Raw genomic sequence first — 15700 nt, forward strand, 5'->3', positions numbered from 1 at the left:
CACTATTTGTGTGTGGGGATTTTTTTTTTTTCCTTAAAGTACCAGTCACCAAATCATGCAAGTTTGATTAAAAGGCAATTAGGGCTTGTCTGCATGGGGAAATTTGACTGGAGTCGCTATGTGCTACTGTAGCTCTTTCAGTTAATTTCCTCAAGTGGAAAAACCCTCCCTGTCTCACCCTCTTCACTGCAGAGGAAAGCTTGAACCAGGTGACCTTTTAAAAGTCCCCATAGCAGGAAGTGAATAAAAACACCCTGTCAGGTATTTATAAAATCTCATGATTTAGACGCCAATCTCAAGACTTGGTTTGAGGCCCATCATTATTTTTTACCAGTTGGGGTTGGCATCACTGCAACTACAGGAGCAAGGCAAATAGCCTTCCTAGTTTGCCCAGTTTACGCTTTGCAGCATTTTCTCTGGTCTCTGTTGCTGTCCGTCTATGGGCAGATCCCCGTTTGTCTGGTGTGGGTCTTGAATGAGTGGGGGGTGCCTAAAAAGGGAAACATGGCTGTAAAAATTGCCAGAGGATTTTGGGTTGGGGGCGGGCATTGGGCCTAAACTACTTCTAGTTCCTTTTTTAAAAATCAGAGATTGCACTTTAAAGACCGTCAATGTGTGTCAGGTATGATCCCCCTCTTACAGCGTGGAGCATACACAGAACCCAGGCATCCTGGCTTCCAGCCCCTCCCCGAACCACTAGACACCACTCCTCTCCCGCTGCTGGAAATAGAACCCAGGAGTCTGGATTCTTCAAGTCCTTTTCTCCACCCCGTCTACGTCCGCTACATCTCTGCATACTGTCCCTCTCCACCATTTTGGATGCCTTCCATGATTAGCCCAGCAGGGCAGCTTCAAGCATGGCCGCTCCTTAATCCACCCCCCATGTCAGAGGGCATAGGACTGATCATGTGACTGGCTACTATTTTCAGTAATGCCAAGGGACCATCTTCTAGTGGTTAAAGTGGGGTGCATGAGTGTGGGGGTGGGGTTGTGTGCTGGGACTCCTGGGTTCTATTCCCAGCTCTGTGAGGGGATCTACTAAATAAGGCCAGGGCTGTTGGAGCTGGGAGTCAGGACTCCTGGGTTCTAGTCCTGGCTCTGGGAGGGAAGTGGGGTCTGGGAGTTAGGGTGAGGTGGGACTTGGAAGTCAGGACTCCTGGGTTCTGTGTCACCAACTGTGTGACTTGAGCCCTTCTCTCTGCCTCATTTCCCCATCTATAACGTGTTGATAACCACGGCTGCTGTTCTCACCTCAGCCCCTAACTTCCTTCATCGTGCCTGGCTGGAGCCTCATACCCCAAGCTGTCCTGCACGGAGCTGTGCCTGGCACCATCCCACGGGCTGTTGGTTGAGGCTGGTAGCCAGATAAGAAACTAGATCCTCAGCTGGCATCAGTCTTTCATCTCTGTTGACTCTAATGGAGTGGTGCCGCTTGACACCAGGTGATGCCAATGGCATGATGTCAATTGGGAATCTAGGCCCCAGCTATCTGAGAGCCAGGTCTGGCTGCCAGGTAGCTCCAGATCTGCAAATCCAAACCAACAGCCATGGGGCTGCACCCTCATGGTGAACAGCTCTGTGGCGTTTTCAGCTGTTGCCGGCCAGCCCTGGAGAGAGGCAAAGCGGCTGATGCCGGTCTGCCAGCTGTGCTGTGAAATCCTGCCACCAGGGGAGTGGGCAAGCAGCAAGGGCCCTGCAAGGGCTTTCAGGCTTTTGCTGCTACAGTCCTGGGCCCTGGCAGCTGTTTGGGACTTGGGCCCTGTGTCTCACCAGAAGGGTTCTCTCCCCCCCGCGCTTAGGAGTTCAGGCTCCCTGGCTGCAGCCAAGAGAGCTAATGTGAGTTGCTTGTATCTGAGGCTATGGTGGTTCATCTGCTGGGAGCCAGAATGAATTGCAGCAAGGGGGCCCCTGAGGGAGCAGAATGGGGGGCAGCTGGTAAGAGTTCAATTGCTACCAATACTGTCCCCTAGGGGAGAAAGGCTCCTGTGTTCCATTCCTGTCCCCCACCCGCTGGGCACCCCCTAGAGGAATAGAGCACCTCTGTGCTCTGTTCCCCACCCTTCTGAGCCAGCCTTGCTTAGCTGCACCCCTGCTAGATGAACCCAGGGTTACTTCATCTGAGCCCTGGGTTGTTGGGGGGGGAGGTATGGAAGCACCCCATGACTCCCCCATACCCTAAAGGGGTGACCAAGCCTCCACCACTGCTGCTCTGCAGTGCCACCACAGCCAGCTGCAAGCAGGGACATGGGCCCAGCTCCCCCGTGTGGGAAGTGGGGTGATGGGGACTAGCTCAGCTCGCCGGGAGGGGGGTAACGGGGGCAGGGACTGCGGTGCGATGGAGGCAGGTGTGGGGAAGTGAGCAGGAAGGGAATGGGGAAGAGTTTGCTGTCGGTCGGGGTGAGGGGACGTGGTGTGGATGAATGCTGGGGGGGCGTTAAAGAGAGAGATGGGTGAGCAGTGGGGACTGTTGTTGGAGGTCAGAAAGGCAGGGGGTGAGGGGCCGGCCTGGAGGGCGGAGTGCCGGGACACACGCAGGACTCGGAACTCGCCGGCTCCACCTTAAGCGGCCGGGGGAAGGGAGGTTGCGGGCAGCGGCGCCTCCTTAAGCCGCGCGAGGGGCTGCGGGTCCCGGGCGGCGGCGCGTGCGGCGGGGAGGGAGGGGCTCGCGCTGCCTGCCTGCCCGGGACCAGCCCGCGCGCCACCGACTCCAGCTGCAGCCGCGGCAGCGCCCGGGGAGCCCGGCCGGGGGATCGCGCCCGGGGGAGGAGTAGCGACCCCGCGCGGGCAGGGGGCGGCGCGCCGAGCCGGTGCAGCGGGGAGCGCCAGAGGCGCCGGGACCGTGCAGCCGCTCCCAGAAGGCCCGCGGAAGGAGCCGGTGCAGCGGACGCAGCCCCCGGGGGAGGGGAGGCAGCGAGGCGGTAGCGGCCCCGGCCGGGCGAACAAGGAGGCGGCGGCGGCGGCATGGCCGGGCCCCCGCCACCCCCGCCGGGGCAGGAGGCGCCCCGCTACCAGGAGTGGATTCTGGACACCATCGACTCGCTGCGCTCCCGCAAGGCGCGGCCGGACCTGGAGCGCATCTGCCGCATGGTGCGGCGGAGACACGGGCCGGAGCCCGAGCGCACCCGGGCCGAGCTAGAGAAGCTGATCCAACAGCGCGCGGTGCTGCGAGTCAGCTACAAAGGCAGCATCTCCTACCGCAACGCCGCCCGCGTCCAGCCGCCCCGCCGGGGGGCCCCGGCGCCGGCCCCGGCCCAGCGCCCCGGGGGCACATCCCGCCCCCACCGCGCTTCCCCGCCCGGAGCGTCCCCCGCCGCGCCCCGCTCCCCGCGGGCACCGGTCCCCGCCGCGCCCCGCTCCCACCGGGCAGCGCCCCGCGCCGAGCCGGCCGCGCCGCCTCGTAGGACCGGCCGGGAGCGGCCGCCGCCCCCTGCGCCCCCGGCCCCTGAAGAGGTGGCCCCCGAGCGCAGCTCCCCGGTCAGCCTGCGGGAGATAGTGCGCTACCTGGGCGGGGATGGGAGCGCGGCCGGGGGCGGCCGGGTGACCCGGGGCCGAGTCCAGGGGTTGCTAGAGGAGGAAGTGGCCCGCGGGAGGCTGGAAAGGACCCGCTTCGGCAGCATCGCCCTGGCCCGGGCGGAAAGGGGGCCCCAGGGCCGCGCCCCCCACGCCAGGGCGCACCGGAGCAAGGTGAGCGCGGGGGAAGGGCCTGGGGCAGGTGGCATGAGTGTCGGGGTGGGGGTGAGCGGCGCCCCGACCCCCGGAGGGACAGGCAGGAGTTGGAGGGTGAGTGGTGACCCGGGAGGAGGGGCAGTGGCTGGGGCGGGAAGCCTGGGGCAAGTCGCACGCGAGTACCAGGGTGGGGCGAGGGGGTGCGGTGCCCTGGAGGGGGCGGAGCAGTGTCTGGGGGCGGGGGGAGTGAGCGGTGCCCTGGCCTGGGGGGGAGGGGTAGTGGCTGGGGGCGGGGGGAGTGAGCGGTGCCCTGGCCTGGGGGGGAGGGGCAGTGTCTGGGGGCGGGGGGAGTGAGCGATGCCCTGGTGGGGGGAGGGGCTGTGTCTGGGGTGGGGGAGTGAGCGGTGCTCTGGTCCCGGAGGGGGGGGAGGGGCAGTGAACAGGGGGCAGTGCCCTGGGCCCCAGGGCAGGTTTAGCTCAGAAAAGGGTCGGCTTTGGGTGTTTGGGATAGGACCTGAGTGTGGGGTGGAAAGGGCTGCCCAAGATAATGATGGCTGGGCGGGGGTGGGGTACATAGGAAGGGGCTGCACATGGAGTAAAGGGATCAGGGCTGCTTGGGGCAGGGATGCCTGGGAGTTAGGGGTCAGGCAGTACTCTGGTGCTTGTTTCCAGGGAAGGCACCAATGACTAGGCCCTGGGGCTGCCTCTTTCACTCCTGTACAGGCACATGCCTGGGGAGTCACAGGACATGCAAGGTATCGAGAGGCAGGACTGCCTGGCACACCATGGGGCATCTGGGGTGGGAGGGACCATGGGCAGTACCAGTCAAAGGAGCTTAGAATGAAAGCAGTTGTGGGAAGCGAGTTGGGTGAGGTCCAGGATTGTTCCAGTTTAGGGTGCGAGCGCTGCTGTAGTTTCTGATCTGCTGGGGCCTCCTGTCCCAGCGAGATCCCTGGTGGTGACGCCCACCCTGGCTGCGACGGGTTGGGCTGGATGGTCTGTGTGATGGATGGGTCTGTTCATACAGCCTCCAGGAGTGCTACTCTCACAGCAAAGCATCCAGGAACAACCCACCTGCAAGCAGCTTCCCGGCACGGGCCCAGCCCTGCCGGACAGCCCCCTGGCAACCAATGAGGGGCCGAGCACAGCCTTACGATAAGAACAGCTTTCCTGGGTCAGCCCAGTGTTCCATCTAGTCCAGTAACCTGTCTGAAGGGAACAGGGCAATTAGCGAGTGATCCCTCCCTTGTCTGCCGGTCCCAGCTTCTGGCAGTCAGAGGCTTAGGGACACCCAGAGCATAGGGCTGCCTCCTCGACCATCTTGGCTAATAGCCATTGCTGGACCTATCCTCTATGGACTTATCTCATTCTTTTATAAACCCAGTCACAACATTCCCTGACCACGAGTTCCACAGGTTGGCTGTGTGTTGTGTGAAGTACTTCCTTGGGTTTGTTTTAAAGCTGCTCCCTGTTAATTTCTTTGGGTGACCCTTGGTTCTTGCATTATGTGAAGAAGTCAATAATACTTCTGCATTCACTTTCTCCACACCACTCCTGATTGTATAGACCTCTATCATATCCCCCCTCCCCCTTTGTCTCTTTTCTAAACCGAACCGTCCCCGGTGTTTTAATCTGTCATACAGAAGCTGTTTCAGCCCCCTAATCATTTTTCAGAGGGGTAGCCTTGTTAGTCTGGATCTGTAAAAAGCAACAAAGAATCCTGTGGCACTTTATAGACTAACAGACGTATTGGAGCATAAGCTTTCGTGGGTGAATACCCACTTCATCAGACGCAGTGGGTATTCACGCACGAAAGCTTATGCTCCAATACGTCTATTAGTCTGTAAGGTGCCACAGGACTCTTCGTCACTAATCATTTTTGTTGCTCTTCTCCATGCTAAAGAATCTTTTTTGAGATGGGGCAACCAAAACTGCATGCCGTATTCCAGGTGTGGGTGCACCATGGATTCATATAGCGGCGTTGTGATATTTCCTCTCTTACTATCTTTCTCTTTGCTAATGGTTCCTAACATGCTGTTAGTTTTTTGACAGCCCTGCACATTAAGTGGATGTTTTCAGAGAACTATCCACGATGTCTCCAAGATCTTTCTTGAGTGGTAACATCATTTTGTATCTGTACAGTTGGGATTGATTTCCAATGTGTTACTTTACATTTATCAACATTGAATTTCATCTGCCATTTTGTTGCCCAGTCACCCAGTTTTGTGGGATCCCTTTGAAACTCTTTCCAGTCAACTTTGGACCTTGAGTAATTATGTATCATCTGCAAACTTTGCCAGCTCACTGTTTGCCCCCTTTTTCAGATCATTTCTGAATATGTTGAACAGAACGGGTCCCAGTACAGATGCGTGGGGGACCCCGCTATTTATCACTCTCCACCATGAAAACTGACCATCTGATCCTATCCTTTGCTTCCCATCTTTTAACAATCCAGGGCCCCTGATGCAGCCCTGCCAGGCAACCTAAAATCTCTGCCTGTGTTTTGGGGTGGCTGTGTTCTTTGTGCAGTGCCCAGCCCAGTTCTAACTGGGACCTTTGGGCACTACCGTAATATAACTATAATGAGAGCACTCCGCATGGGCCTGGCTGGCAGCCCGGCAATAACAAACCAGGCATCTCTGGCATGGCCTCCTTGTGCAGGCAATGTGCGGGGGGAGGCCGCTGATGAAAGGAGAGACAGATTTTGCTGAAGAACTTGGACTTTCACTCTGTTTTGCTGCGATGGTTGTAAAAGAACAAAGCGGGGGGAGGTTTATTTTCTATTTAAAAAATATATATTTTTGTTCCTTTTAAAAGCAGAGGGGCGTGGGGTGTAATTATCTTCTAAATCCTAACGAGCTATTTTAACAGGCTCTGTTAAAACTAAATTGGGAGCTCCTGATTTTGCTTCAGATGTTTTTTGTTGGAGTGAGATTAACGCCTAGATGCCTCAGCTGAGATGGGAAGGGGGAGTGGGCTCCTTCAGGCTGGGTGCTGCACAGGCCCCCATCTGAGATTAGAGAGCCACCATTGTGCAGAGTCCTGCACAGGCCTGTGGGGGGAGAGAGTTCCTGCCCCTGAGAATTTATAATCTAGACAGACAAAGGAAGGATTATCCCTGTTTTACAGCTGGGGAAACTGAGGCGCAGGGCAGTGACTTGCTCAAGGCCACTTGGCAGGCCAGTTTCAGAGTTGGGACTAGAGCCCAGGTCTCCTGACTCCTAGGCTGGTGCCACATCCACTGGACCATGCTGCCTCTGACCTATTTCTACCCCCAAAGCTCATGTTAAGTCCTTTGTTTACAACAAACTCTTCCCCCAGTCCAGTGCTGCCATGTGTCAAAGTGGTCCTGGAGCTTCTAAGAATGGGTCCAGCTGGACGTGCGCCCGGTAGTCTGCTCCGGCAGAGGGGTTGCCGTGGCAGCTGGCACTCTCCAGGAGGAAGTCTCTTCTGATGAGGTAGTTTGTTAGCCCAGCAGCTTCCTGTTTGAGGGTCGATTTTTATGCTGTCACCAACTCGCTGTGGTTAGATGCTTAGCCCTGTACCCTAAGAGCAGGGCCGGCTCCAGGGTTTTTGCCACCCCAAGTGGCGGGGGGGAGGGGGGAAGCCGCAATCGGCAGCAGCTCCAGCGTACCACTTTCTTCTTCGGCGGCAATTTGGCGGCAGGTCCTTCCCTCCAAGAGGGACAGGGACCCACCGCCGAAGAGCCCGACGTGCCGCCCTTTCCCCTTGGCTGCCCCAAGCACCTGCTTGCTCAGCTGGTGCCTGGAGCCGGCCCTGCCTAAGAGTTGCCTAACACTAGAGCAGGCAGAGTGCTAGAGAAGGAAGTATGGGGACTGGAATAGTGGGGGTGGAGAGCTGTGGGGGTTGGGATCAAGGAGCACCTCCAGAGCTGGGGGGGACCCAGATTTGGACTAGCAGGGGGCTGCAGGCAGGATTGAGGGGCATTGGCAGAGCTGTGGCGGGGGGAACCCCATGGTTGGGATATCAGGGGGCTGTGGATCGAGATTGAGGGGCGTCGGCAGAGCTGATGTAGGTGGGGAGCCCAGGGCTGGGTTACCAGGAGGTCCCAAGTCAGGAAAAGTGGCTAGATGGGGTCCAATGGTGGGTAAAACCAGGAGCCCCAGCTGTGCCCAGAAGATGCCCTGTGCAGGGCACAGGGGAGCAGCTTCCTGGGGTCTCTAACTCTGGATTCTTGGTGTCCGCAGAAGGCCGGGGAGGAGCCATCGGAGGAGAAGGGGGAGGAGGAAGAGGAGGATGACGAGGCTTCCACCATGTCGGAGGGCTCCGAGGCTCCGGACTACGAGGGGGCAGGCGCCGGGGCTGGGTTGGAGAGTGACGGCAAAGCAGCCCCCGCTGAGCAGAGCCAGATGAACGGGGACTGTAAGGACAGCAGGCGTGGTGGGAAGGACTGTCCCACGGGGGGTGGCCACGCCAGGGACTTGCACCCCCCGGAGGAGCACTCCCCGGACAAGGGCTCCGAGCGCCCCCACCGCGAAGGCAGCGAGAGGCGTCATGCCAAGGCCTGCTCCCCTGGGGAGAGCGCCTGCCAGCAGTTCGGGATGGGCAAGAAGGAAGGGGGCTCCTACGGGCAGCCAGACAGAGCAGGTATTGGAGTGGGGGGACCCCAGGGGCTGGAATTTCTCTTAGGGAAAGGGGGTAAGAATGAACCAAGGGTCTGTTGGGGTGGGGTGAGGCTGATGAGGTGCAGTGGCTGAGATCACTCGTGAAATGAGTTTGGCAGGTCTCAGCCTTGGGGATGTTGTGAAATTCTGCTCAGCTGGGCTGGCTGACTGCATTTGGGGACAGCTCTGGAACTGGAATATCCAGGGGGCTGCAAGATGGGATTGAAGGGCATTGGGAGAACTGTGGGAAGGGGGAGCCCAGGGCTGGGATAGCAGAGACTTGCAGGTCAGCATTGAGGAGCATCAGCAGAACTTTAGGGGCGGGAGGAAAACCAGGACTATGGGACAAGATTGCGGGGCATCAGTTGGGCTGGAGGAGATCAGGGGAGCCAAGGGCTGCGGTGGGCCAGTTTCCTCATGTTCCATGGGGAGGTGAAAGCCCTGTCTGTGATTGTGCCATGCCTGACATCTCTCTCTCATTCTCTCCTGCTTGCAGTCTCTCCAGCCGTTGCGGGCGCGGACCCCCCTGTGCCCTTGTCCCCCGGGCGGCCCGGCGTCCAGGCAGCAGATGGGACACTGTTCAGCTGCGTGTAAGTCCTGTGCTCACTGGCTTCTTGCCTGCCCGTCCCCCTCGCTGCCACCAGGGGATGCTCCTTCTGCCCAGTGCTGGGGCTGGTACTTAATCTGTGAGCCCTGTGTGAGTAGGTCAGACTCTAAGATGTCCCCGTCCCACTGGTTATCAGCCCCCCCCCGCGCGGCTGGGTCCTTAAATCTCCACATGTGACATGTTTCCCTGCTGCTTCCGCCAGCCCCAGCAACTCCTGGTTGCACCAGTGCCCCAACCCCAGTGGGAGCCTTCAGGGCCTGCCACCCCCATGGCAGGGCCGAGGCCCTCCGTGCTCTGGCAGCTCCCCCATTCCCTTCCTGCCTCCATTAACCCTTGGCTGCCTGGGGACCCCTGTTGCAGAGAGGGACTGGCTCTCAGCCCCCTCCCCTCGAGATGTCAGGGGACTCCCCCTGGTGTGGGTGTGGGAGGGGATGAGGCCGGGGAGCTCAGGCCTGGTGATGAAGGCAGGTCGGGGACTGTGTCTGCTTGGGAGGTGAGGGTTGTGGCCGGGACCCTGATCACTCTGTTCCCCATCCCCCGCCCAGCTCGGTGAAGAAGGAGAAGCCCTCAGACCCCGTGGAGTGGACAGTGATGGACGTGGTGGATTATTTCACGGAGGCTGGATTTGCAGAGCAGGCATCTGCCTTTCAGGAGCAGGTCAGTGCAGGGTTGATGGATTCTTCCTAAAAGTGTGTGGGAGTGTGGAGGGGCTTGTGGCCCCTCCCCTTCCCCCTGAGGACCCACCCCCCCAACCAAGCCAGAAGCTGGAGCCGGGCCGGGGAGCGTGAGCCCCTGGTTTCAGGCCTGGCCTGGGGGTGGCGCCTCGGGGGCTGAAGAGCTGCAGCTGGGCCTTGATAACAGCTGTCTGGGCACGGACCCTCCATTTGCTCTGGGCGGGGGGCCCGGGGGATGGGGACACGGGTCGGGTGCTCCTCTTGGCCCCCCCCCTCTGGGCAGGTGGAGGGGCCCAGGTTCCCCACAGTTGCCCTGGGGCCGCTCTTACCTGGCTGGGCTCTAGCTCCTGGCCTGGTCAGGGGGCAGGGCCTCAGGGAAGAGGAGGGGCAGGGAGCTGGGCCTGTGGTGAAAAGTGGACGGGCCTTGGCCCCTCCTGTTCTGGCACCCCTGGGTCAGTGCTCAGGGGTGGGGGCAGCTGCCATCTCAGAGGCAGGGAGCAATGTGTGGAGAGAACCAGTCCCCTAGAGGAGAAAGGCCCCATGTCCCATTCCCCAGCCCGTTAACCTTTCCTCTGTCGCCCCTTGCAGGAGATCGACGGGAAGTCCCTGCTGCTCATGCAGCGCACAGACGTCCTGACCGGGCTGTCCATCCGCCTGGGCCCCGCGCTGAAGATCTACGAGTACCACATCAAGGTGCTGCAGCAAAGCCACTTCGAGGAGGACGAGGTGGATTCCTTCCTGGGCTGAGCAGGGAGAGGAGAGTCGCAGCTGGGGCCGAGCGGGACTGTGCCAGCAGCCCTCCCTGCCTGCTGCACCCCTTCCCCGGGTGCCTTGGGAATCAGCCCTCCCAGCGTCCCTCTGTCTCCATAGAAACAGATGAATGGGGGGTGTCAATCAGCCTGGGGCTTTTGGTGCAGGGGGGAGGAGATGGAAATGACCCTGGCATCCTAGCTGCGTCCTCCCACCTCTCGTGATTAACCCCCAAGTGGTTGGGGAGGGGTAGAAAAAACTGTGGTGGGGAGGGAGTGAAGGTGTAGGCTTCAGAGGAGGGGTTTACAGGGGTGTTTTTTAGGGGGAGGGGGGAATCAGTGCCCAACACTGCCCCCTGGCTCCTCCACTGTGTGTTTATTCGCTTGGTTAGTCTCACATCGTAGCATCGTTGGCCATTTCAAGCTGGGGGCAGGTGGGAGAGGTGGATTTTTTGCTCATTTCATGCCCAGGAGATGTCTGAGGACTTTGAGGGCCTCTTTTAGCTCTGCCCCTCCCCCCACCCCCAACTCAGGACATGGCACTCTGGTTTGATCTCCCCCCCACCCCCCCCCAAACATCTGGTCTCCTTGCCGTCTGGATGGGGTGGGTCAGGGATTTTTTGGAGGTGGGTGGGGCACTGGGTGGTGCCCTGCATCAGGGGAAGGTTTTAACAGGGGATCCTTTTTATTCTCTGGTTGGGGTGGGGGGTGGGGTAAATTTTTTTTTTTTTTTTTTTTTTTACACATATCAATGGTTGCTACCCAGAGTCAGTCGCTTTTTAATATTGCACCCTCCCCTCCCCCCACCTTCCTTTTTTTTAAATAAAAAAAAAATCTTAAAAACAAGAGAAACACCAATCGGTTCATATTTCTGGACCATTTCAGGATGGGAGGGGGAGGGCAGAGCTTAGGACAGCCGAGAGATGAGTAGTGCTTTTGGGAGGAGGCTGGGAGTCAGGACTTCTGGGTGCTGTGCCTGGCTCTGGGAGGGGAATGTGGGCTAGTGGTTAGGGCGAGAGCTGGGGGTCCTGGAATCTGTCCCCAGCTCTGGGAGGGGAGTGAAATCTAGCAAGATTATTCCCACTTTAGAGCGGGGATGTTCAGTGTTAGATCAGTAGCATAGAACCTAGGAATCCTGACTTCCAACTGCCCCCCTCCCCACTCGACCCTACTCTCCTCCCAGAGCTGGGAGTCCTGTGCTTTGGCACCCCCCTCCCCAGCCTTTGGGGAAGCAGGTTGTTAAGGAAGGAATGCTGGCTTCCTGTTAGCCCAGCACTGAGGGTCCAGTACCCAGAGGATGGAGGTGTTTCCTCTTGTGCTGACCCCATCCCAGGTAAGAGCTTGGGGGTGAAGGGTTTGAATCTCAACTCACCTGGCTTTGCTCCTGGGGAGTGGAGTGGGAGTGCTTGGAAACCCCTTGGGGCCAGAGCCCTTCCTCTCCCCATGCTCCTGAGGGCTACTTTGACTGCCCCAACCAGTGCCTGATTGTTGGAGGTGCTCTCTCCATTTTGTGCTAACCCCAGTGCCCCATGAGGGGGTGCCGTACTGCAGGGTGGGGGCTCTGTAGGGGGCACTCTCCCCTAACAGTCAGTGTTGGCCCCAGTGTCACACCAGGGGCTGCCTTGCTGCAGGGAGTGGGGCAGGAGCTCAGTAGGGGGTGCTGGCCCCAATAGACAAAAGCAGGATCATTACTCCCATTGTATAGGTGGGGAAACTGAGGCCCAGAGCATTAGTGACTGTCCCAAGGTCCCAGGTGGAATCTAGCAGAGCTGGGAATTGAAATCCGATCTCCACAGGCCCCCTTGCATGTCTGATTCCAGTGGGCTCTGCCTAGCCCAAAGGGCAGGCAGAGCACGGGGAGTTGGTCCCTGTGGCTGTGGGAAGAGGGGCCATGGAGAAAGGGTGGCTGCTGGGCACAGCAGCCAATATTTGCTGAGCTGGGTTTGTCCATTGGCACCCCCAGGGCAGCGTCTGTGCCCCCCCGCAAGTCACGCGAGCTGCACTCTGACAGCGATGGCGTGGGACAGAGCCTGCCCTGTTGTGGAACGGCAGCACCGCACCTGGAGCAAAGCTAGAGCCATTGACCACCCATCACAGAGTGGAGGGAAGATGAGCTGGGGCTGTCCCCTGGTGGAGGTGCGGGCCAGGTGATTCTCTGTCCCCACTGAAGGGGAGAGAGAAAGCTTGTGCCTCTTCAGCTGCCCCTGATGGCAGCTGCCTTCCGGTGGGAAAATAGAAATTGCCAGCCAGGGCCTCGGCCCCCCTGTTCCACCAAGCCTGTATCCCTGCAGTGGGAGCACCCACCAGCTACTGCTGAGGAAGGTGGAAGAACCTGGCAGATCTCAGTCTGGTCTCCGGGGGAGAGTGGTTTAAACCCTGAGGTATAATATCCAGAGGAGAATTACAATTCTGTAAACATTCAACTTGGGGCTTGTTGACCTTGATTCCATGGAGGAGGACAGGACTAGCGGGAGGGGACTTCAAAGAGCAAGAAAGCAAAAATCTGCTACAGAAGGGATCTAGGCCCAGATCCTCATGGGTGCATAACTCCCATTGATTGCAATGACTCCCTGTTGATTTCAAAGGGAGCTAAATCCTTCTGCCCATCCAATTTATCCAACAATATCAGCTAGGAAACAATAATTCTTAGCTCTCCCATAGTACCCTTTACAAAAGTGAGCAGTATCAGTATCCTTACTTTAGAGCTGGGGAAACTGAGGCACAGAGCAAGGACAGGACATGCCTGAGGTCACCCAGCAAAATTGGGACTAGAATCCAGGTCTGTTGGCCAGTCTAGCGCTTTGTCCCTGGTTAAAGACTTGGAGATCTTTAGCTGCTTTGGCAAAGCTTGAGTTGTCTTTTTATGTATTTATTTAAGTGCCCAACTTAAGATGCTGCTGTGGCCTGTATCAGTGAGGGGATGCTGAGACTTGCTGAAAACCAGACCCTCCCCTCCCCCACCCCCCTCTGCTTCCTCTTTAAGGCACTGTTGATTAAATCCCCATCCCAGCTGGGAGTGTTCCCATGTCAGCTGTGGGCCACCCAAACTGCCTATGCAACAAGAAAGAGATGGGAGATCATTACTAGCTTTAGGGGAGGCGGGGGAGTGGAAGAGCCACTGCAGGTTTGGGAAGCATCAGAGGTTGAAAATTGTATTACAGAAGGTCTTTGCTTTCAAGTCACTTATTTGCAGTTACCCTCTCCTCACTGAATTTGGAGGGTGGGGGTGGGAGAATGGCCGTATTTTACTCTCACTGTAAAGAGGAGGGTTTGGAGATTCTTGGATTGGGAATTAAGGGATCATCACCAACCTAAAGAGCAGCAGCCCCACTCTAGTGTAATTCTACAACCCCAGGGGGATCCCATTCAGCAGAGTGTGGCCCCCAGAGAGGCAGGGGGTTAGAGCAGGCGTCTAAGGCTATGAGGTGTGAGGTCACGTTGCTGCTCAGCTGCCAGCGGCTGTGACCCTGGGGGAGTCGCAGCAGCCCAGCTAGCATGGGTGTATTTAGCTTCTAAACTTGCTGGAGAGAGATCATAGCATCAGTGTAGCCAGTTCTCTGAAAATGTCAGCTCAGGACCTACTAGGACAGGGACAGAAAATACCATGAGCCTATGCTATAAACCCATGGGGGCACCCCCTCCCCTCTTTGAGATGGGACAGCTGGACCCACACACAAAAGGATCCAGGGAAACTGGAAAAGATTCACATAAGGGAAACAAAGATGCCCCAGGATTGGGAATGGCTTCTATACAAGGGGAGATTAAAGCAATTTGGCCTTAGAGATAGGTAAGGGGGGGATATTATAGAGGGCTATAAAATCATGACTGGCAGAAAAGTCTCCTTTTCCACAATACAGAAGTGTAGGGGAAGGGGGGGGTCAGCTGATGAGATTAAGAAGCAGGTTTAATACAAAGATGAGGAATGCAAAATAACTGTCTCAGAAGGAATTCTTTGGCAAGGGGGCTGGGGGTCATAGTGGATCAAAGAAAGCCAACATCATTGTGGGATGTATTAGCAGGAGCATTATAAACCAAGACAATTCTTCTGTGCTGATTAGGCCTCAGCTGGAGTATTGCATCCAGTTCTGGGTGCTGCATTTCAGGAACAATGGGACAAATTGGAGAAAGTCCAGAGAACAGCAACAAAAATGATTAAAGGTCTAGAAAACGACCTATGAGGGAAGATTGAAAACATTGGGTTTGTTTAGGCTGGAGAAGAGAAAACTGATGGGAACATAAGTTTAAGTACATAAAAGGTTGTTACAAGGAGGCAGGTGAAGAATTGTTCTTCTTAACCTCTTAGGATGGGACAAGATGCAATGGGCTTAAATTGCAGCAAGAGTAGTTTAGTTCGGACATTTGGAAAAAGTTCCTGTCAGGGTGGTTAAGCACTGGAATAAATTGCCCAGGGCAGGGGTGGAATCTCCATCACTGAAGATTTTGAAGAAGCAGTTAGACAAACCGCTGTCAGGGATGGTCCAGTTCTTGCTTTGGGTGCAGGGGCCTGGACTAGATGATCTACTGAGGTCCCTTCCAGTCCTGTGAGGTCTTTTTTCCACACAATTAACCTGTGGAACTTACTACCAGGGTGATAGCCCAAAGCATAACTGAGTTCAAGAAAGAACTAGACTGGTTCATGGAGAATAGGGTCAGTACTGGCTCTTGGCCAGGGATACAACCCTCTGCTTGCATTGATGTTAAACCTCTTGACTGCCAAAGCCAACGTCCAATCACACTTGCCTTGGTCTATACACTCTCCCTGAGGCTCTGTCTCCAGGCTAGTGGCCAAGATGGATCATTGGGCTGACAGTAGCTCAGCTCCATGCACCTTGATTGATTTAAAGTGACAGCACTGGAGGGACTCAGCAGCTGCAGCTTAAGACCCTTGTGTGTGAGTAAAGTAGGAACAATAGCACCTCACAGAGGTTGTGTGACATGCTTGGATACCTAGCCTTGCACCTTCCCTGCCTCAAGACAGTGCTTGGACAAAGAGGATTATTTGATGGAGATTAGTAATAGCCAGTTATTACTAAAGGCTGCTGCTTGTTTGCAAAGTCTCAACTTCCTCTGGTTGAGTTCAGGCCCAACCTTCCAGCAACATGGTGTAAGACAGTTCCCAAGGAGGTGGATTATCCCATTACTGCTCCCTTCCTTAGGCACCAGTGAGTGGGAGGTAGTTCTTGGGTCAAGCATGGCTCCTGTTTTCACCTTGGTCATGTGAAATCATCTACCACAGGCTTCTGGTGAAGCCAGTGACCTGCCTAGAGCCTGCTACATCTTCAGAGAAGCTGCAGTGGTGCATACAGCCCATGCATCCTCCCCCTCTGCAGCCAGCTTCTCCAAGCCTGGGTTCAAGACCTCTGGAAGCAGAGAGATGAT

The 15700-nt window shown here is 57.0% G+C and overlaps 1 protein-coding gene across 1 annotated transcript; it reads left to right on the forward strand.

The window, feature by feature from the left end:
• The first annotated feature begins 2632 nt into the window (after positions 1-2632).
• LOC128828364 (sterile alpha motif domain-containing protein 1-like) lies at positions 2633-11242 on the forward strand. Its single transcript, XM_054012999.1, has 5 exons — positions 2633-3684; positions 7875-8274; positions 8788-8881; positions 9444-9555; positions 10161-11242. Exons 1-5 carry the CDS (start codon positions 2962-2964, stop codon positions 10317-10319), a joined length of 1488 nt encoding a protein of 495 aa, XP_053868974.1. The 5' UTR covers positions 2633-2961; the 3' UTR covers positions 10320-11242.
• Positions 11243-15700: the final 4458 nt, after the last annotated feature.

This window comes from Malaclemys terrapin, chromosome 23 (genome assembly GCF_027887155.1).
Source record: "Malaclemys terrapin pileata isolate rMalTer1 chromosome 23, rMalTer1.hap1, whole genome shotgun sequence".
Lineage (NCBI taxonomy): Eukaryota > Metazoa > Chordata > Testudines > Emydidae > Malaclemys > Malaclemys terrapin.

What these genes read in the sequence shown, in the direction of transcription:
- LOC128828364 (XM_054012999.1), top strand. Translation starts at nt 2,962, where the DNA reads ATGGCCGGGCCCCCGCCACCCCCGCCGGGGCAGGAGGCGCCCCGCTAC. An exon ending in CCAGGGCGCACCGGAGCAAG is followed by an intron (nt 3,685 to 7,874) that starts GTGAGCGCGGGG and finishes TGGTGTCCGCAG; the next exon opens with AAGGCCGGGGAGGAGCCATC. An exon ending in CGGGCAGCCAGACAGAGCAG is followed by an intron (nt 8,275 to 8,787) that starts GTATTGGAGTGG and finishes TCCTGCTTGCAG; the next exon opens with TCTCTCCAGCCGTTGCGGGC.